This window comes from Mandrillus leucophaeus, unplaced genomic scaffold (genome assembly GCF_000951045.1).
Source record: "Mandrillus leucophaeus isolate KB7577 unplaced genomic scaffold, Mleu.le_1.0 Scaffold164, whole genome shotgun sequence".
In the NCBI taxonomy this organism is placed as follows: Eukaryota; Metazoa; Chordata; class Mammalia; order Primates; family Cercopithecidae; genus Mandrillus; species Mandrillus leucophaeus.
In genome coordinates this window covers 453,116-474,548 of record NW_012101632.1, presented here as the reverse complement: position 1 = coordinate 474,548, position 21,433 = coordinate 453,116, and the positions used below count along the sequence as shown (strand labels likewise).

The 21,433-nt window shown below is 48.6% G+C and overlaps 1 protein-coding gene across 1 annotated transcript in view; it reads left to right on the top strand.

Moving 5' to 3' along the window:
• POR (P450 (cytochrome) oxidoreductase) overlaps window positions 1-21,433 on the top strand; it is an 86,378-nt gene that overhangs the window by 32,226 nt on the left and 32,719 nt on the right. The window contains exon 2 of the mRNA XM_011976305.1: window positions 15,145-15,336. Coding sequence (XP_011831695.1) covers window positions 15,145-15,336 — 192 coding nt within the window. The remainder of the gene's footprint in view (window positions 1-15,144; window positions 15,337-21,433) is intronic.

The window sequence follows — 21,433 nt, the reverse complement described above, 5'->3', positions numbered from 1 at the left end:
TCTCGGCCTCCCAAAGTGCTGGGATTACAGGCTTGAGCCACCGCGCCCGGCCTTCTGTTTCTCTTTTCTATATTTTTATTCAAAATTAATTGAGGCAATCAGCCAGGCATGGTGGCTTATGCCTGTAATCCTAGCACTTGGGAGGCCAAGGCAGGCGGATCACTTGAGGTCAGGAGTTTGACACTAGCTTAGACAACATGGTGAAACCCCATCTCTACAAAAAATACAAAAATTAGCCAGGCATGTTGGCGGGTACCTGTAATCGCAGCTACTTGGGAGGCTGAGGTGGGAGAATTGCTTGAACCTGGGAGGCGGAGGTTGCAGTGAGCCTAGATTGTGCCACCGCACTCCAACCTGGGGACAAGAGCCAGACCCTGTCTCAAAAAAAAAAAAAAAAAAAAAACCCGGGTTTGGTGGCTCACATCTGTAATCCCAGCACTTTGGAAGACTGAGGGAGACAGATCACCTGAGGTCAGGAGTTTGAGACCAGCCTGGCCAGCATGGCAAAACCCTATCTCTACTAAAGATACAAAAATTAGCCAGGCCTGGTGGCAGGCACCTGTAATCCCAGCTACTCCGGAGGCTGAGGCAGGAGAATTGCTTGAACCTGGGAGGCAGAGGCTGCAGTGAGCCGAGATCGTGCCATTGTACTCCAGCCTGGGCAACAAGGGCAAAACTCCATCTAAAAAAAAAAAAAAATTGAGGCAAAAGTGGGGATGGTCAAGAGGATGAACCAGCATGAACTCCTATGGAGAGTTTTGTGCCTGTAAATCACCTTGTGCCACCTTTTAATGTTGACACTGGATTATATCCATGCAATGCCCTGGAGCTTAGGGGAACTGTGGGCTTACCTCCTTGGCATTCAAGCCAGGGAGCCGAGGCCCCAGAGATGCTGCTAGAAGCAGGCACAGGGAGCTGCAGCTGCAGCATCAGCCCCTGTGGGCCTGGTCAGCTCAATTTGTGCTGAGTCATGCCCGCTGTTCGCCCGCTGTTCCCCCCCACCCCCCAGTCATGCTTGCACATATCTGACTCAGCAGCTGTCTTCCTCTTTCACGTCATTGCATCGGGCGCGTGCTGGTCATGTGTTTCTAAATTAAGTCCTGTTGTGTGGGAAAAAGGCCATCAGCTGGGGGCGTTTGGCCACCTTCAATGGAGAATGTTCTCCAGGACATCTGGGTCAAGGCCCTGTGACTGCGTTGATATTAGGGGTGCAGGCATCGTTGTACAGTCTTACCTTCCTGTAGCAGCGTTCTGATCACACCACCCCCTTGCCCTGTCCTCACCAGCTTCCCCGGGGCCAAACACCTTAGACTGGTATACAGACCCCTAGGCCCTTACACACTCATCTGGATGTCTCCTTTAAAAGTTTATCTCGGCCGAGTGTGGTGGCTTATACCTGTTATCCCAGCACTTTGGGAGGCCAAGGTGGGAGGATTGCTTGAGCCTAGGAGTTTGAGACCCGCCTGGGCAACTTAGTGAGACCCCATCTCTACAAAAAAATTTTAAAAATCAGCTGGTATGGTGGTGCATGCCTATGGTGCCGGCTACTCAGGAGGCTGAAGCAGGAGGATTGCTTGAGCCCCGGAGTTGCAGGCTGCAGTAAGCTGTGATCACACCACTGCACTCCAGCCTTGGTGACTCCAGCCTGTTCAGTGAATGAATGAATGCTTATCTCTTACTTGCCATCTATGCATCCCCACATATAAACACATCCCATTGCACCACACTTGAGTTACCCCGGACCCCGAGTTTCCCGTGTTCTAGGCTCTGGTACACGCTTCCTCTGTCGGTAGCTTCACTCATCCCCCTAATCTGACCAGTGGACCCTGATCATTCGTCACAATCCAGCCCGGATGTTGGCCTCTGGGCGCCCCTTTCTTGACTGTTTCAGACTGTCATGGCTGCTTTTTCCTTCCAGCTCTATTTCCCCTGCACCTGGCGTCCCCATGCAGCCATGACTGCTGGGATAGGTCTGCCCTTTCTCATAGCAGGAGAGCACCTTGGGGCAAGGTTGGCGTGTCCGCTCCTTCCTGAACCAGCACAGTTCCTGGCATGCAACAGGTGCTCCTCAGCTGTTTGCTGCATGCGTGGACATAAGAGTGACAGAGGCATGTCCTTCGACATGACGTTTTTGTACCTGAACATTGTTTAGAGGCTTTTCCAGACTGTAGGCTCTGTGGAATTAGGAGCCTGCCTGCCTCGCCCTCCCTGGCATCCTTAGTGCTTTGGGCCCCACGGGCCAGCGGAGCCCTGGTGCGAGTTCCAGGCCTGCTTTGGTGGGAGTGCTCAGCGCCTTTAGCCACACAGAGCAGTAGCTTGCAAGGCTTTCGGAGCACATCTCCAGCACATCTAAGAATCAGGAAGCAACTCAGTTTCTGGAATGGATTTCACAAAGTCTGTGAATAAGAGGGCCCCACAGGCCCTACTCAACAGCCTTCTTTCATTTATTATTATTATTATTTTAAATACAGAAGATGCTAGTCTTCAAAGAACCTCTTTACTCTTTACTCTTTTTTTTTTTTTCGAGACAGTCTCATTCTATTGCCCAGGCTGGAGTGCAATGGCATGATCTTGGCTCACTGCAACCTTCACCTCCTAGGTGCAAGTGATTCTCCTGTCTCAGCCTGCAGAGTAGCTAGAATTACAGGGGTGCGCCACCACACTTGGCTAATTTTTGTATTTTAGTAGAGACTGGATTTCACCAATGTTGGCCAGGCTGGTCTCGAGCTCCTGACCTCAAGTGATCCACCCGCCTCGGCCTCCCAAAGTGTTGAGATTACAGGCGCGAGCCACTGCACCAGTTTTTAAAAAAATTTGCTGGGTGAGGTGTTACATACCTGTACTCTCAGCTACTTGGGAGGCTGAGGTGGCAGGATGGCTTGAGGCCAGGAGTATGAGGGTGCAGTGAACTATGATTATGCTACTGCTCTCCCCCCCGTGTGACAGAGTGAGACCGTGTCTCTTAAAACAAGCAAACCAAAAAGATGCAGGAACCTAAGATCCTACAGCCTGGGTTCCCTCTGGGTGCAAGCAACTTCTCCTGCCTCTTGAGGCCCTGAATATGTTGTACAATGACACGATGGCTGAGTAGACTACAAAAGGAACCCTGCAGGGACTCGAGACAACATGGACATGGTTCACATATTCCGGAAGTATTTCTCTAGCTGTGTAGAATTTTAGAGCTGAGGATAATCCTTGATTGGTGACTAGCTCCATATTGCTTTATGGAGAAGAAACCTGAGGCCCGGGAGGTCAAGTAACCTGCCCAGATTCCCACAACCAGAGCCTGCGGCATCTAGACTGCTCAGTCAGTACAGAGCTCCAGTAACTAGGTGCACTTCAGTTATCTGGAGTAGGCGCTAATAACTTATTTCCTGTCAGAGGCCAGGTAATAAATATTTTTTAGGCTTTGCATGCCAAGAAGTAAAATCTAGGATATTATATATAACAAGAGAGGCAACAAGTGTCCACATTTTTTGTTGATGAAATTCAAATAAGGCTGGTTGCAGTGGTTCACACCTGTAATCCCAGCACTTTGGGAGGCCAAGGTGGGAGAATTGCTTGAGCCCAGGTGTTTGAGGCCAGCCTGGGCAACTTAGACCCTGTCTCTGTATTTTAAAATATATATTTTTAAAAGAAATTCAAGTAATAACTAGTAACAGTTGAGTGTAAGTTTTTAATACAGGTTTGTTAATAAGAAGAATGGAATGATTTTTGTAGGGATAACAGTTTTGGGCCAGGTGCCAATGGCTCACACCTCTAATCCCAGCAGTCTTGGAGGCTGAGGTGGGAGGATCGCTTGAATCCAGGAGTTTGAGACTAGCCTGGGCAACATGGCTAAACCCTGTCTCTACAAAAAAATATTTAAAAATTAGCCGGGCATGGTAGGTAGCATGCACCTGTAGTCCCAACTACTGTGGAGACTGAGGTGGGAGGATCACTTGAGCCCAGAAAGTTGAGGCTGGAGTGAGCTGCAATTGTGCCACTGCATTGCAGTCTGGGTGACAAAGCAAGACCCAGTCTCAAAAAAACAGAAAACGGAAAACAATTTTGTTTCATTGGGGTTCTCAGTTAGTGTTTCCAAACATCAAAATCTGTTGCAAATACCCACCTGTCAGTGCTCATCTGTAATGAGATTGTATAGGTGATATCTTTGAAAATAGCTTTTCACACAAATAGGTACTGCCAAGTTATATTAGGGAGCATAAATTTTGATGGAGCATATTCATCATTGGAAGACAGCATTCATAGGATTTTTTTTTTAGATTCCCCTCTTGATATTTGCCTTTTTGCATTATTGCATTGCAGATCAGCCACTTCCAATTGAAAGTTAGGTGAGAGCTGCTCAGTTGTACAGTTAAATGGATTTTAAATATAGGAATTTCCTTCATACTTAGATCAAGATCTGAAAAATGCTGCTAGGGCTAGAACTGTGGTTTGAGCTCAAAAAAATGTGCAAAGTTTTCTCACTTGTTTTAACCTTGACAGTCTAGGAATTGTATGACGCAGATTGACATTACTTGTGATTAATACAAGGTTAATTTCATTGAAATGACTTTACCACAATATACATTTTGCATATAACTGCTGTTTTGCCTTATAATTTTAGATTGGCCTCATTAAGAAACATCAAGTCTGCAGCAAAAGCCAATTTCCAAAGTCATTTAGTATTTGGTAATAGTGGTTGAGGGCAGTTCTTTCTTTTTTCTTTTTCTTTTTTTTTTGAGATGGAGTCTCGCTCTGTCGCCCAGGCTGGAGTGCAGTGGTGTGATCTCAGCTCATTACAACCTCTGCCTCCCAGTTTCAAGTGATTCTCCTGCCTCAGCCTCCTGAGTAGCTGGGACTACAGGCACGTGACACCACAGCCAGCTAATTTTTTGTATTTTTAGTAGAGATGGGATTTCACCGTGTTAACCAGGATTGTCTTGATCTCCTCACCTTGTGATCTGCCCGCCTCGGCCTCCCAAAGTGCTGGGATTACAGCACCGTGCCCAGCCCTTTTTTTTTTTTTTTTAAAACACTAAGAGGGCAGTACTTTTCAGTTATTCTTGTTCAGAGAAGTTTTAGTATTCACTCTGAGCTCAAAATAGTCACACCAGACTTTACCACTGCTAAGCTGCTGAGCTGCTGTATGGTAGAACAGTTAGGATATTCAGCTTCTATTTTTGACAAAAATCCTTAAGACCAACTTAGGTTAAGTCTGTGAGAGCAAATACTGTTGACATTCCCTTGTTTGATCACATATAATAGATTCAAATTTTTTGCGTGGTATCTGCTGGTGAATAATATAGTGAACAACCATAGGCTCCAACTAAGTCTTTTTCTGCCCCCCACATTCATTATAACACATCTTAGTGGATTCCACCTGAGATGGTACTAAACTTTTCTCAACTTCTTTGAAAATACTCTTATTTTTAGTTGTTTCATGCTAATTCTTCAAACTTGGCATTGACTCCCCAAGTAAATAACAACTGAAAAGTATTGGTAATGTCTTGCGATTCATCAAGAGCCAAGGAATTGCATTCTTAAACCCTCTTGGTGGCTTTCCTCTAAATGCTTCCAAGATATGAGCGAATGCTATAGAAATTGCAGGGAAGTCCAAAGGGCTACGCTTCTCCTGTGGCTCAGTCTTATTTCATACCTGCGACATCTTTTAAGGGAAATTTGCAAGAGGGAGAATTATCAACTTAAAAAAAAATAGCCAAGGAAACCTCGACTCTTCAAGGAAGCAAGGAAAACCACTCTCCTTGGAAGTGACATCAGAGGAGGCCCAGTGCAAGTCAGGACCTCACCACCACTGGGCGGAACCAGGGAACCCCACCCCATGTGTCAGTTCAGACCATCTGGGGAGCAGTAATGAAGTACTCTTCCCCCTCCAAGCTAGGGTTTGTCAGCGGAGGCCCAGGAGGGAGACTGAATCTTGCCTGACAGCAATGAATTGATACCTTCCTTCCCTATCGGCAGGGTGACAGAGAATATTTAATAAAATCAAAAGAGGCTGGGTGCAGTGGCTCACACCTATAATCCCAACACTTTGGGAGGCCAAGGTGGGTGGATCACCTGAGGCCGGGAGTTTGAGACCAGCCCCAGCAACATATTGAGACCCTGTCTCTACTAAAAATACAAAAAAAAAAAATTAGCCAGGTGTGGTGGCATGCGCCTGTAATCACAGCTACTCTGGTGGCTGAGGCACGAGAATCACTTGAACCTGGGAGGCAGAGGTTGTAATGAGCTGAGATCACACAATTGCACTCCAACCTGGGCAATAGAGACTCTTGTCTCAAAAATAAAATAAAATTAAAATTAAATAGTCTTAAATAAGATTCAGGATCTTAAAGTACTCAGAATGCCCAGGATACAATAAAATTCAATCACTATACCAAGAACCAAAGAACTCTCAACTTGAATGAGAAAAGACAGTCAACAGACACCAGCATCAAGATGACACAGATGTTGGAATTAAACAACATATAAAGAAGAATGAAACAGATGTCTTAGAACCGAAACATACAATAGCCAAAATAGGAAACTGAATGGATGACTCCGCAGCAAAATGGAGAAGACAGAAGAGAATCCGTGAACTTGAAGTTAGAGTAGTAGAAATTACCTAACCCAAACGACAGAAACTAGACTAAAAACCAAAACAAAACAAATGAACAGAGCCTCAGGATTTTGTGGGACTAATAAAAGATCTAACTTTCATGTCACCAAAGTCCCAGGAGAAGAAGAGAAAGACAGTGAGGCTGAAAAGTTATTTAAAAAATAATGGTGGCCGGGCACAGTGAGTCACTCCTATAATCCCAGCACTTTGGGAGACTGAGGTGGGCAGAATCCCAGGAGTTCGATACCAGACTGGGCAATGTGGCAAAACCCTGTCTCTACTAAAAATACAAAAATTAGCCAGGTGTGGTGAGGCACACCTGTAGTCCCACCTACTTGGGAGGCTGAGGCAGGAGGATCCCTTGAGCCCAGGAAGTTGAGGCTGCAGTGAACTGTGATTGTGCTACTACACCTCCAGCCTGGGTGATAGAGCGAGACCTTGTCTCCTTAAAAAAAAATAATAATAAATAAATGAAAAGTTGCTGTATTTTGTAAAAGACATAAATCTACAGATTCAAGAAACAACCTCACAGAGGGTAAACACAAATCTGCACCAACATCTCAGTATGGATAATAAACTTCCTGGGCACTCTGGCTATGGAGCAATCTGTTTGAGTCACTCTTGGACACTGCTTTTTAATAGGTCACCTTGGAGAGTGTAGTGTTCCCCGAGCACCTCTCAGTCTCTGGGAGTTGTGCTGTCAGGCAACAGTAGGGTATGGTTCTATGAGGGTTTTCCCTCATCTTGAAGCCACTAAACCTTGGCAGAGGGGTTTGTGAACCCAAATGACCCCGCTCCACCTGCAGGCAGAAGGTGGATGCCAGAGCCTTGTCTGGGTGGCCGTGACGTGACAGTGACAGTCAGCTAAAGGGCTGACTAAATTACATGTTTTATTTCTCTTTCCTTCCTTGTTACTGCTTTGATTGGGGTGTCTGACTCATGCCAGTATCAGTGCTGAGTTGGTTGCTCGATCTTGTTTACTGACCAGAAGTTGCAAACAGCAAATGCAAAACTGCGAATACTTCCTGGAAGACAACCTGTTCCAGTGTTGCAAACGGTTGGCCTCAGAGAGCCCTTGTGTTCTTATGTCATTCTCCCTTTCAGAAGCTGGTGAGGCTCCCACCAGTGCCTCCCAGCCTGTGTGCCCCCTGATTTGTTTGTCCATCTTGCTCGGTGGTGTGCGGGACCGGAGCTGTTGCCCTTGATTGCTACCTTGGCAGGAATCAGTCAGCTACTGAAATTGACAAGGAATTGTGGTCAAGCTATACATGCATAGTTTTTACCCTTCTCTGTCTGTATGTTGTATTTTATAATAATGAAAACTTATGTAGAGACCTAACTTATAATAAAAGATCAAGTCAGATCTGCTCTATTTAGAGTTGGGGAGATGTGTTTGGCTGGTATTTTGACATGTGCCTTTTTCTGTGCCTAATTTTTTTTTTTTGAGACAGGATTTCACTCTGTTGCCTAGACTAGAGTACAGTGGTGTGATTATGGTTCACTGCAACCTCAACCTCCTGGGCTCAAGTGATCCTCCTACCTCAGCCTGCCACATAGCTGGGACTACAGGTGCGCACCATCACACCTGGCTAATTTTTGTATTTTGTGGTAGAACTGGGGTTTTGCCATGTTGCCCAGGTTGGTCTCGAACTGCTGAGCTCAAGCAGTCTGCTCGCCTTGGCCTCCCATAGTGCTGAGATTACAGGCGTGAGCCATCACACCCAGCTCTGTACCTAATTTTACAGATGAGAACATCCAAAGCCTTCTGTTGGTAAGGGGTGTGTCTGGGATCCCAGCCAGCTGGTGTGGCAAGAGCCTGGTCTAGTTCTTGTTTGCTGCTTGGACGGATACTGTCTTTGGCCACATGAGCTCTACCTTGTCCCCTGTTCCTTTTGCTGAAGGTATAAAGAAGAAACTCAGAGATTAAAGCCTCTTTCAGGGCAGAAGGCTCACGCAGGCTTCCAGAACCTCCTCGGAGTGCCTGTAGGGACTACCTGATCTGGAAGAGAGTTGTCAGTCAAGACATTCAGAGTTTTCCCATCAGAGTATGTGGTATAGCAGAAGTGGCTCCCAAACTGTGCCAGGGTACTGCAGCAAACTCACAAGTGCCTCATTCGCAAGTGCGGCAGATGTTTAATTCTATTGAACTCCATGCAAAGTGCTAGCTTGGGACAGTTCACAGTTCCAACATGAGATCCTTGCTGCATACCTTCTTAGGATTTTACATCTTTGCGAAGCTGGGTTTGCAGTGATTGTTCGGACCTAACTACTTTATACGTGAAACTGTTAGGCATTTTTTTGGCCTACGGATACCGTGAAAAATTTGCTGAGATAGAGGGGCTCCACAAACGAAGGACATTTGGGATCTGTCCAGATAGGTACACTAGAAGCCCAACGTGTATTTTATTTGTTTATTGATTGATTGGGACAGAGTCTTGCTTTGTTGCCCAGGCTGGAGTGCAAGTGGCACGATCTTGGCTCACTGCAACCTCCGCCTCCCGGGTTCAAGCGATTCTCCTGCCTCAGCCTCCCGAGTGACTGGAATTACAGGCACCCGCCACCACGCCCGGCTAATTTTTGTATTTTCAGTAGAGATGGGGTTTCACCATGTTGGCCAGGCTGGCCTCAAACTCCTGACCTCAAGTGATGTGCCTGCCTCAGCCTCCCAAAGTGCTGAGATTATAGGTGTGAGCCACCATGGCAAGCCCCAAAGTGTGTTTTAAATCTTTGCACTTAATGTTTTTGATTCCTGCACATTTTATGTTGCATGTATCATAATACTTTCACCGATTCCCTTCATTCCCTTGAGTAGTTATTGCGCACTGGATTCTGCGCCAGGGAAGTGTGTGCTGGGGAGGTGATGGTGGAGCTGAGGTCTGAAGAATGAGTACGAACTGCGAGAGGAGGAGCATCTCAGACACCTGTCAGGCTCTGGGGCAGGACCACAAAGGTGCGAGCTGGAGAGTGGCTCACGGTGGGGCTCGAGAGATGGTGGGTGTCTGTGTGTGCATCAAGGGGAAAATGGTTAAGTTTCTTAACCCAGGGACTCATCTGTGGCCTCAGCCCCCAGGTACACTGCTTGGATCCTGGGATTCCTCCAAGCTTAACCTCCTTGAGAGGCCTTCCTTTCCCATCACATGCCAGACGCAGAGGTGCCTGAGATGCTGCTCTTCCCTCCAGGAGCTCACACTGAGTGAGAGAGAGACCCATGTCCTAAGTAGAGGGCGGTGAGCACAGCCCGCTGGGAAGCTGGGCCTATTTCTCGTTTTGCCCCTCGGGTGAGGTGCTTACCCCTTGCAGCCTCATCTGTAGCTCAGGGCCTTGGATAAAGTGATGGCTGAGTCCTTCCTGCCACACCTGTCTTCTCTCAGAAGTAGTTTGATATTTCAGAGTCAAAGCTGCTGGGAACATTCTCGTTCTGTGGAGCCTCCAGGCTGAGCGCTGGGAGTGCCCAGTGTGCTGGTCGGGGCTGGGGGCCACTCAGAGTCAAGCGCCAACCCTGTTGGCTGCAGGGAGTCAGTCACAGCCTCAAGGAGCAGCTCCTGTTCCTTTCTGTGGTGTCACGCGTTAGTTTCCTTAGCTTCGTGAGACTGTGTGGTCCTGACTCTGAACTCAGGGAAGAGGCTGAAAGAAGCTGGGAGTGCAGGTGTTAGAGACAGGCAGCGTGAAGAGGAGGGAATAGAGTCGGCCTCGCAGACTGTCCTGATGGAGTTGTAGTGTGGTTTTCAGATTGTAAAGGCATTCCATAGTCTGTAAGCCAAGCACTGCCAATCCAGGTACCCGAAAATCAGAAGATTCTTGCCTTCTGATCACATGTTTGTTTAGTCAACAAATCAACATAAATGCTCATATGCCAGTCTGTGAACTAAGCCAAGTCCCTGCCCTTGTAGGGCTGACCCTGTAGTCAGGGAGATAGCTAGTGGTGGGATAATGTATAATATAATTTCAGGTAGGGATACGCTCCGTTGAGGGGTCAGAGGGTAGGGATTGTGGCCAGGGGCAGTTGTAGATTCTATTCTCAGGCGTAGTCTCTCTGAGATGGTGGGTGACATCTGAGCAGAAATTTAAATGAGGGAGTGAATTTTGCAAATAACAAGATGGCCATGTGCAAAGGCCCTGAAACAGAAGGAGACCGGTGTGACCTGCAAGATGTGAAGAAGGGGAGCGTAGTAAGAAATGTGGGTGGTAGGAGACCAGGCGCTGTGGCTCAAGCCTGTAATCCCAGCACTTTGGGAGGCCGAGGTGGGCGGGTCATGAGGTCAGGAGATCGAGACCATCCTGGCTAACACGGTGAAACCCCATCTCCACTAAAAAATAAAAAACATTAGCCAGGCGTGGTGGCGGGCGCCTGTAGTCCCAGCTACTCTGGAGGCTGAGGCAGGAGAATGGCGTGAACTCGGGAGGCGGAGCTTGCAGTGAGCTGAGATCACGCCACTGCACTCCAGCCTGGGAGACAGCGCAGACTCCGTCTCAAAAAAAAAAAAAAAGAAGAAATGTGGGTGGTGGGAGTGTGGCTTCCAAGGGCCAGATCGTAATGGGCCTTATGAGCTATGTAAAGACTTCAGGGCTTTGTTGTTGTTTTTGAGATGGAGTCTTGCTCTGTCACCCAGGCTGGAGGAGTGGCATGATCGCGGCTCATTACAACCTCCACCTCCCAGGTTCAAGCGATTCTCCTGCCTCAGCCTCCCCAAGTAGCTGGGACTGCAGGCACACGCCACCACGCCTGGCTAATTTCTGTATTTTTAGTAGACAGAGTTTAGCTGTGTTGGCCAGGCTAGTCTTGAACACCTGACCTCGTGATCCACCCGCCTCGGCCTCCTAAAGTGCTGGGATTACAGGCATGAGCCACTGTACCTGGCCACTTTAGGTTTTTGTATGAAGTATAATGTGAAGACATTTCAGGGTTTTTGTTGTTGTTGTTTTTTTGAGGTGGAGTCTCACTCTGTTCCCCAGGCTGGAGTCTGGAGTGCAGTGGTGTGATCTCAGCTCACTGCAACCTCCGCTTCCCAGGTTCAAGTGATTCTCCAGCCTCGGCCACCTGAGTAGCTGGGATTACAGGTGCGCGACACTGCATCTGGCTAATTTTTGTATTTTTAGTAGAGACAGGGTTTCACCATGTTGGCCAGGCTTGTCTCAAACTCCTGACCTCAGGTGATCTGCCTGCCTCGGCCTCCCAAAGTGCTAGGATTACAGGCATGAGCCACCGTGCCTGGCCCATCTCAGGGTTTCGATCTTGGCTCACTGCAAGCTCCGCCTTCTGGGTTCACACCGTTCTCCAACCTCAGCCTCCCTCCTCTGTGGCTGGGACTACAGTCCCTCCTGTAGCTGGGACTACGTGCGCCTGCCACCAAGCCCGGCTAATTTTTTGTATTTTTTTTTTTTTGTAAGTAGAGACGGGGTTTCAGCGTGTTAGCCAGGATCATCTCAATCTCCTGACCTCGTGATCCACCCACCTCGGCCTCCCAAAGTGCTGGGGTTATAGGCGTGGGCCACTGTGCCTGGCCAACCTGACTTCCTTTGTAAAGCATCCCCCTGGCTGCTGTGTGGGGAATGGCACGTCCGTCAGGAGTCTCTTGCAGTGATTACGTGGGTGCAGATGTGCGTTAACCTCACTCCCAGCGTCGTCAATTTATTAGTAGAAACTGCCATGAGTTATGCAGTCAGCTTGAGTCTGTGTCGAAAAGGACTTCACTTCATGGGCATTAGATCTCTTCTGGAAAATGAGGGGACCGGTCACTTGGGGAATTAGAAGGGAGGAGGGTGAGGGACAGGCAGCACAAGTTTCTTGGCTGCTGCCTTGTGATAGATAACAGCTAGACAGCTAGGGGAGTTCCTCTGTCACCATGGCACTCCCAACTGGTTCCAGTCAGGCCCTGAGTGTCTGCTGCCTCATGATTCTGCGGGACAAGTCCTTCCAGAATCTGTCAAAGCAGATCCTAAATGCCTCTCCGTCTGGTTCTATGAAAATGTGACAGGTGGCTCATAAGCTTGACAGAGATCCTGATATGACTAGCATTAAGCAAATATTAAACGTGTTAATAAGATTAAATATAAATGGTTTTCTCTGGGGACAACAGAATTCACTTTGTCCTTTAATGTCGTATCAAAAAACCTGGCCAGGTGCGGTGGCTGATGCTTGTCATCCCAGCACTTCGGGAGGCCGAGGCAGGCGGATCACAAGGTCAGGAGTTTGAGACCAGCCTGACCAACATGGTGAAACTCTGTCTTTGCTAAAAATACAAAAATTAGCTGGGTGCAGTGGCGTGTGCCTGTAGTCCCAGCTGCTCAGGAGGCTGAGGCAGGAGAATCACTTGAACCCGGAAGGCAGAGGTTGCAGTGAGCCGAGATCGCATCACTGCACTCCAGCCTGGGTGACAGAGCGAGGCTCCGTTCCCCCCCACCCCCCCGCCAAAAAAAAAAGTCATATCAAAAAAGCCAAATTGAGGCCAGGCACAGTGGCTCACACCTGTAATCCCAGCAGTTTGGGAGGCCGAGGTGGGTGGATGACCTGAGGTCAGGAGTTCGAGACCAGCCTGGCTGACATAGTGAAACCCCGTCTCTACTAAAAATACAAAATCAGCCAGGAGTGTTGGCGGGCACCTGTAGTCCCAGGTACTCTGGAGGCTGAGGCAAGAGAATCGCTTGAACCCGGGAGGTGGAGGTTGCCGTGAGTTGAGATGGCGCCATTGTACTCCAGCCAGGGCGACAGAGAGAGACTGTATCTCAAAAAAATAAAATAAAAAAGAAAGAAAAAAGGTAAATTGAGACGAGCTCAAACCATTGGAAAAGCATCTCAGATTAGTGAGAAAGCAAAGACCCAAGCTCACGGGCCTGTCCTGAATGGCCTGTTCCCAGCAGGTTGTGTAGGGGTAGACTGAGGCCCACAACCCTCGGATGCCCTAGCTTCGCAGACCAGCCCTGTGGTTTCCTGGTGACAGTGACAGCCATTGGCAGTCAGCTAGAACATGGTCTTTCATTGCCTAATTGCTGACACATGACTCAGGCTTTCCTGATTGAGTCTGGGTGCTCTGCTTGTGGTGAAAGAAACCCAGTCGGTCATCTCCGTGATTGCAAAATGGAATGATGTGAACTTCAGGGCTGAACCCAGCCTCCTCGGTAAGCAGCCGAAGCTGCTGTTTCAGGGACTCTCACTTGGACCTTTGTTGACTCATGTCAGATCTGCCTGTCAGGTGTTGGTGGTGGAAGGACCAGTTGAGCATCTTTCGAGGGAACTAGGCTGGTGACATGGGGGTTCCCCAAGACCGCCTCTGATTCAGTGATTCACCAGGACTCACGGAACTCAGGAAAGCTTTTTGCCTACGATGACAGTTTATTACAGCAAAATGATGCAAATTAAAATCAGGAAAGGTCAAGGGCACATAAGGCAGAGTCCAGGAGAGGCCAGGCGTGAGTGTCCAGGTGGTCACACACGAGTTTCCATCATTGCTGGTCACACTTAATTCTCCCAGCAACGATATGTGAGAGCACCTGTGAAGAACTGACAACCTATGGAAGGTCACCCAAGCCAAGGTTTCCGGGGTTTTTATTGGTGGGTCAGTTGTGTAGGCGTGGAGCGTCTGGGTCCGAAGGCTTACTTATTCCATCTCCAGTATCCACAGACATTGGACCGATACAGCGCGATTCGAAACCCCAGGCACAGGGCCTCATGCCTGTAATCCCAGTGCTTTGGGAGGCCGAACCAGGGGAACCACTTGAGCCTAGGAGTTTGAGGTATAGCAAGCCCCTGTCAGTAGGAAAAAAATTTAAAAATGAATGCAGTGGCGCACCCCAGTAATCATAGAAGTTCTACTTGGAAGGCTGAGAGGATCACTTGAGCCCAGGAGTTTGAGGCTACAGTGAGCTGTGGTTGCACCACTGCACTCCAGCCTGGGTGACAGAGCAAGACTCTGTCTCTTAAAAAAGACAAAAAAAGACACCCAGGCATAGGAAAGCGGGCATTCACCAGACATCTCATTGTTAACAGGAACTGTCTTCATAGCCCAAGGTCTTAGGAACACGGAGACACTCTTGCCAGGCAGGATAGTCCAAGGCTCGTGAATATCAGGAACCACTCAAGGGCCAGGCCTGGAGACTTTTGGAGCACGCAGGATTTAGGACAACCCCAGCCAGCCACACAGTTGGGGAAAGGGTTTGCTGCAAAGTGGTCCTGTCTCGCATGGACTCCCTCCTGCCACCGTGCAGTGTCCTTGTGGGATTGGAGGAAGTTCCAGCACACTGAGTCAGTGGCTATCAGTCTGTCTGTCTACTGGGGACTCAGTCCCAGCGGCAGCCTTAGCTTGCACCCCAGGACCACGTTGGGCTGGTGCTGACACCACTGGGGGCCGTCTGTTGTGTCAGCCTCAGTCCAAGGCTGTGGCTGTCTTGGCAGGAACCTGGCTTTGTGAGCCGCTCCTCCTACCCAGTGCAGTGACCATTTTCTGCAGCCCCAGGGGCATGAGGCCCAGCATTCAGGTGGGCACCCCAGCCAGCCTCAGGCATCCTGCTCCCCTGTGCTGACGTCTGCTGTTTCTGTCTCCTAACAGTTTCATGATCAACATGGGGGACTCCCACGTGGACACCAGCTCCACCGTGTCCGAGGCGGTGGCCGAAGAAGTATCTCTTTTCAGCATGACGGACGTGATTCTGTTTTCAGTCATCGTGGGCCTCCTAACCTACTGGTTCCTCTTTAGAAAGAAAAAAGAAGAAGTCCCTGAGTTCACCAAAATTCAGACATTGTAAGTGCCACCTCTCAGCCTCCTCTCTCTGTCCCTCTTCTGTCACCATTCCGAGCAGTGTCCTGCCCACGGGCCTCAGGCTGAAAGAAGCAAGGTTCCTTGTAGCATTTTGGGGCGACTCTTGGGTTTTGCCTTCTTGCTAGATTGTGCTTCAGCTCTCCCTTAATCATCTCCTATGTGGGGTTTATATAAGGCCCTTTTCTATCTGCTGTTTATTTGACCTTCAGAGGAAGCATTCCGAAAATGACACCAGTTTTCAGATTAAGAACCTGGGGCTCAAGGGTGTTAACGGGCCTGCCAAGGTCATGAGCCAGCAATAGCAGCGCTAGAGCTGGAACCCTTTTTTCCCTTTTATTTATTTATTTGGAGACATGGTCTCACTGTATTGCCCAGTGCAATGGCAGTGGCATGATCAAGGTTCACTGCAATCTCCACCTCCCAGGCTCAGGCAATCTTCCCACCTCAGCCCCCCAAGTAGCGGGGACTAAAGGTGTGCATCACTGTGCCCAGCTAATTTTTTTTTATTTTTTATTTTTTGAGGCGGAGTCTTGTTCTGTCATCCAGTCTGGAGTTCAGTGGTGTGATCTCAGCTCACTGCAACCTCTGTCTCCCCGGGTTCAAGTGATTCTCTTGCCTCAGCCGCCTGAGTAACTGGGATTACAGGTGTGAGCCGCCACGCCCAGTCAAGTTTTATATTTTTTTTTATAGAGACAGGGATTCACCGTGTTGCCCAGGCTGGTCTCGAACTCCTGGACTCAAGCGATCCGCACACCTCGGTCTCCCAAAGTGTCGGGATTACAGGCATGAGCCACAGTACCCAACCTAGAATTGACATTTTAAAGTCTTTTAAGGCCATAGCCACCTGGAATGCGGTGTGCTAATGAGCACAAAATCTCTGGACAGGCCTTATTTTGTTGCTCTTTTAAACTTTTCATGAAGCTTCCTTTTAAGAATAAGTGAAAAAGATGGATTCGTTAAAAGAAAAACGTGAAGGAAATAATAGTACAGATGGTATGTCGATAGGAAAAAATGATACCGAAGGTCTGCCTAAGTGACTGCATCCCTGTGTCTCCAAGATTGATTTCCATAAGCCACACGGAAAAGTCATTCTCCAGACTTTAGGGTCCTGCAGCCACAATCACTTCCTGTGGTTACGCTTGGCTGTGTTTAACACCAGTCTCAGACTGCAGAGGCCCGCGGCCAGGTTTGAGTGGGGACCTGCCAGGTCAGGTCTGGGCTGAGGGAACTCCAGGGGCACGGGCCTGCTGCATTCAGGGACTCCCTGGATTTGGCAAGGGGCAGGTCTTCAGGCGCAGGATTGGGAGCCATTCTCAGACCAGAACCCCTTTCATTCTGTCTGTCTGCAGGGGACCCAGTCCCAGCTGCAGCCTTAGCTTGCACCCCAGGACCATCCCAGGCTGGTGCTGACACCAGTGGGGTCCGTCTGTCATGTCAGCTCCAGTCCAAGGCTGTGACTGTCTTGGGAGGAACAAGCCACATGGAAAAGTCATTCTCCAAGGCTGGGCATGGTGAAGCATGCAGCTCACATCAAATCCCAATTCCCTATTCCAAGCTGGGTGTCAGCCCTTCCCGCCAGAATACTTACAGCCTTCACACAGTAAAGCAGATATTCACGCAACACAATTCTTATACCATGGACAGGGAATTAGTTTTACATCTTTAAAAACTGGGTTCAGGGCCAGGCTCAGTGGCTCACGTCTATAATTCCAGCACATTGGGAGGCCGAGGTGGGAGAAATCACCTGAGGTCAGGAGTTCGAGACCAGCCTGGCCAACATGGCGAAACCCCATCTCTACCAAAAATACAAAAACTAGCTGGGCGTGGTGGTGCACACCTGTAATTCCAGCTACTAGGGAAGCTGAGGCAGGAGAATCGCTTGAACCCAGGAGGCAGAGGTTGCAGTGAGCAAAGAATGCACCACTGCACTCCAGCCTAGGAGACAGAGTCCATCTCAAAAAAACAAACAACAGCAATAAAAAAACTGAGTGCAATCTTATCTCCATCATTGACTTACTGAGCAAATACTTCCTAAGGTCCTACCTGCGTGTCCCAGACACTATCTTAAGGCGTGTGGCCGCAGCTGTGAAGAAAATACATGAATGCTGTCTTCATCAAGCTTACACTCTAGTGGTGGGTGAACCCTGGGCAAGACCTTACCCTCATTCTGCCTCAGTTTCCTCATCTGCCAAATGGAGGCAGTAGTCCCAGTCTCGTGGGGCTTTTGTCTTAAATGAGGAAGAGTTTGTAAACTCACCTAGCACTGTCCCTGAGGGATAGGAGCTGTGTAGTGTTTGCATTGATTGTATTTTATGCCAGGCACTATGATGGGCACGATAAGGACCACAGAGCTGGCATTTACGTTAAGGAAGCTGGAAAATGAGGGTGTTGCAACATACTTTTTTTTTTTGAGACGAACTTTTACTGTTGTCACCCAGGCTGGAGTGCAGTGGCTCAGTCTCGGCTCACTGCAACCTCCACCTCCTGGGTTCTCGTGCCTCAGTCTCCCGAGTACCTGGGACTACAGGCACAAGCCACCACGCCCGGCTAATTTTTGTATTTTTAGTAGAGATGGGGTTCACCATGTTGGCCAGGCTGGTCTCAAACTGCCAACCTCAGGTGAGCCGCCTGCCTCTGCCTCCCAAAGTGCTGGGATTATAGGCGTGAGCTACACCTGGCAACAACATACGTTTTAGAAATGCCTTGTGAACTGCTTTATCCTACATTGTCTAATCAGGGCCTCCTTGCAACAGCGCCGTGTGTTAGGCAGCTGGGTTGCCTCATTTCTGCTCTCAGAGGGGTTATGGGACGTGCCCGGGGCCAGATGCCTGGGAGGTTGCAGGGCCAGGCTGGAGAGACAGGCTTTGCCAGCCCTAAGAGAGAAGGAATTCCCTCTGGTGTGGGGATTGGACTGTGTTCTGCAGGAGGGGTGTTGGGCAGGTTCTTAAAGGTAGAGCCACACCCTGATGCTGAAAGGACTTTAGAGCAGAGGGCCTGAGATAGAAAGGGCAGATCAGCTGGAATCCAGCCCATCTTGTCCAGGGCTGGTACATGGTGCATTCCTGGTGTGGAATAGTACTTTCGATTAAAAAAAAAAAAAAAAAAAAAAAAGCATAGTACTCAAGATAAAGAGACCAGGGTCCAGGACCCAGCTCCTGAACTGGCCCTCGTTCCCTTATCTGTAAAATGGAAGTTCTGCGCCCCCGCCCTGAGTGAGGACATGGGTGGGCCCTGGGAGCCTGCGGAGCTGCCACCAAGGGAGGCAACATTCCTCTCATAGCTCCTCTGTTCTCTCATCACCTCCCTGGCCTTATAAGATGAACTTGAAGTAAAACCCATAGACTGTGGGAGCTGTGGGGTCCCAGAGCACTTGTATTTTGTTGATTCTCACTGTTTCTCTTCACCAGGATGCTGAAACTCTGTTCCCTCCACCTCATCATGATCTTCTAACCTTATGTGTGTGGAGGTCTGAAGTTTCCAGAGTCTTTTCTCTTCCCTCATTAAATCACACTGGATACCTGCTGTGGCCAGGGCTTTTACCTGTACACTGTACAAGAGAAATATTTCTAGTACCATGGCTAAATTGTGGACCCTGAAGTTGGGTGACTGAGGTTGAGTCCTGACTCTCCCACATTAGCCATCTGACATTGGCCAGGTGACTTCATCTTTCCAAGTCTGTGTCCCCAACTGTAAGCTGGAGGTAGTGATAGTACTTACCTCATAAGGCTGTGAAAACTGAGTTAATCAATCATAGAGCTCTTTGTTCAGTTCCTGGTGCGTAGTAGGCTCTCAGATGTTATCGATTGTTACTATTTATTTTTATTTTTTTGAGGCAGGGTCTCAATCTGTCGTTCAGGCTGGAATACACTGGCATGATCTCGGCTCACTGCAACCTCCACCTCCCAGGCTCAAGAGATCCTCCCACTTTGGCCTCCCAAGCAGCTGGGACTACAGGCGTGCACCACCACGCTTGGCTAATTTTTGTAATTTTTGTACAAATGGGCATCTGACCATGTTGCCCAGGCTGGTCTGCAACTCCCAGGCTCAAGCAGTCTGCCTACCTCAGCCTCCTAAAGTGTTGGGATTACAGGTATGAGCCACCGTGCCTGGCTGTGTGTTATTATTTTTAACCTTTTTATTAATATCATCTCTAATCTTACAAGAGCCCTTCCAGGAAGTCATTAACAGCCCATTTGCGGATGAAGAAACCGAAGTGCCAGGGATTACGGAGTTTGCCCAAGGCCACCTAACTTCTAAGTCACGGCGGAGTTGGCTTTTGAATGAAGTCAGCAAGCTCCACAAGCCATGTTTTCTCTACTTTGCCATGCTGCTCCTAATTTAGTGTTAATAGGCCTCCTAAGATAGTGTTAGTCTCCTAAGATAGTGTTAATAGGCCTGGCATGGTGGCTTACGCCTGTAATCCCAGTGCTTTGGGAGGCTGAGGCACAAAGATCGCTTGAGCCAGGAGTTCAAGACCAGCCTGAGCAACATAGGGAGACCCCATCTCTACAATAAACAATAAAAAGGATAGTGTTGGTTTGTTAATTACCCATAAGGAGAGTATTCCTTATCTGAAGTGCTTGTGGCCAGAAGTGTTTCAGAGTTTGGACTTTGGAATGTTTGCATTATGCTCACCAGCTCAGCATTTCTCATCTGAAAATCTGAAATGCTCCAAAGATTCTTCCCTTTGAGGATCATGTTGATGCTCAAAAAGTTTCAGATTTCAGACTTTTAGATTAGGGACATTCAACCTGTAGATGTTATTTTACAAAGCAGGAAGTTGGATGTAGTGGTTCACGCTTGTGATCCCAGCTCTTTGGGAGGTCAAGGCAGGAGGATTGCTTAAGCCCAGGAGTTCGAGACCAGCCTGGGCAACATAGCAAGACCCTGTCTCTATAAAAAATATGAGAAAACTTAGGCTCAGGAAGGTCACCTAACTGATACAGCCAGGCCTCAAGCCTAGACCTCCTACCCTAAATCCCACATCAGTGTCCCTGGCTACCTGTATTTCAGTGAGCACAGGTGATTTATAGCAACAGAACTGTGGGGAGTGATAGGGCTTAGCATGGGGAAGGTATGTGGTCCAGGGCTGTATCAGGAATTTTCACCATGATTTCTGGTGGCTTCTAGAATTGGCATTTATTTATTTTGTTTTAGAGACAGGGTCTCGCCCTATCACCCAGGCTGGAGTGCAGTGGCGTGATAATCAGTTCACTGCAACCTCAGCCTCTGGGGCTCAAGCAATTCTCTTGCTTCAGCCTCCCAGGTTGCTGGGATTACAAGCACCCACCACGATGCCCGGCTAATTTTTGTATTTTTAGTAGAGATGGAGTTTCACCACGTTGGCCAGGCTAGTCTCAAACTCCTGACCCCAAGTGATCTGTCCACCTGGACCTCCCAAAGTGCTGGGATTACAGGTGTGAGCCACCGTACCGGGCCAAACACATTTTAAAAAAAAAAACACTTGGTGGGATTTTTGTTGGAATCAGATTGAATCTGTAGATTAATATAGGAAGAGTTGACATCCTATAATATTGAGCCTTCTATTCCATGAACATTGTTTTATCCCTCCCGGGAGGTCTTTTGGACTGTTTGTAACAGCAATTAACGACTTGTTAGAGAGGAGTGGTGATGAGCAACAAGTTCTTTTTCATAATAATAATAGTAGTAATGATAATAAATGGCTCTTTCTGCCAGGTGTGATGGCTCACTCCTGGAATCCCCACACTTTAGGAGGCGGAGGCAGGTGGATTGCTTTGAGCCCAGGAGTTCCAAGATCAGCCCGGCAACATGGCGAAACCCTGTCTCTATGAAAAAAATACAAAAATTAGCCAGGCATAGCCAGGCGTGGTGGCTCATGCCTGTAATCCCAGCACTTTGGGAGGCCGAGGTGGGTGGGTCACGAGGTCAGCAGATCGAGACCATCCTGGCTAACCCGGTGAAACTCCATCTCTACTAAAAAATACAAAAAATTAGCCGGGCATGGTGGCGGGTGCCTGCAATCCCAGCTACTTGGGAGGCTGAGGCAGGAGAATGGCGTGAACCCGGGAGGCGGAGCTTGCAGTGAGCTGAGATTGCG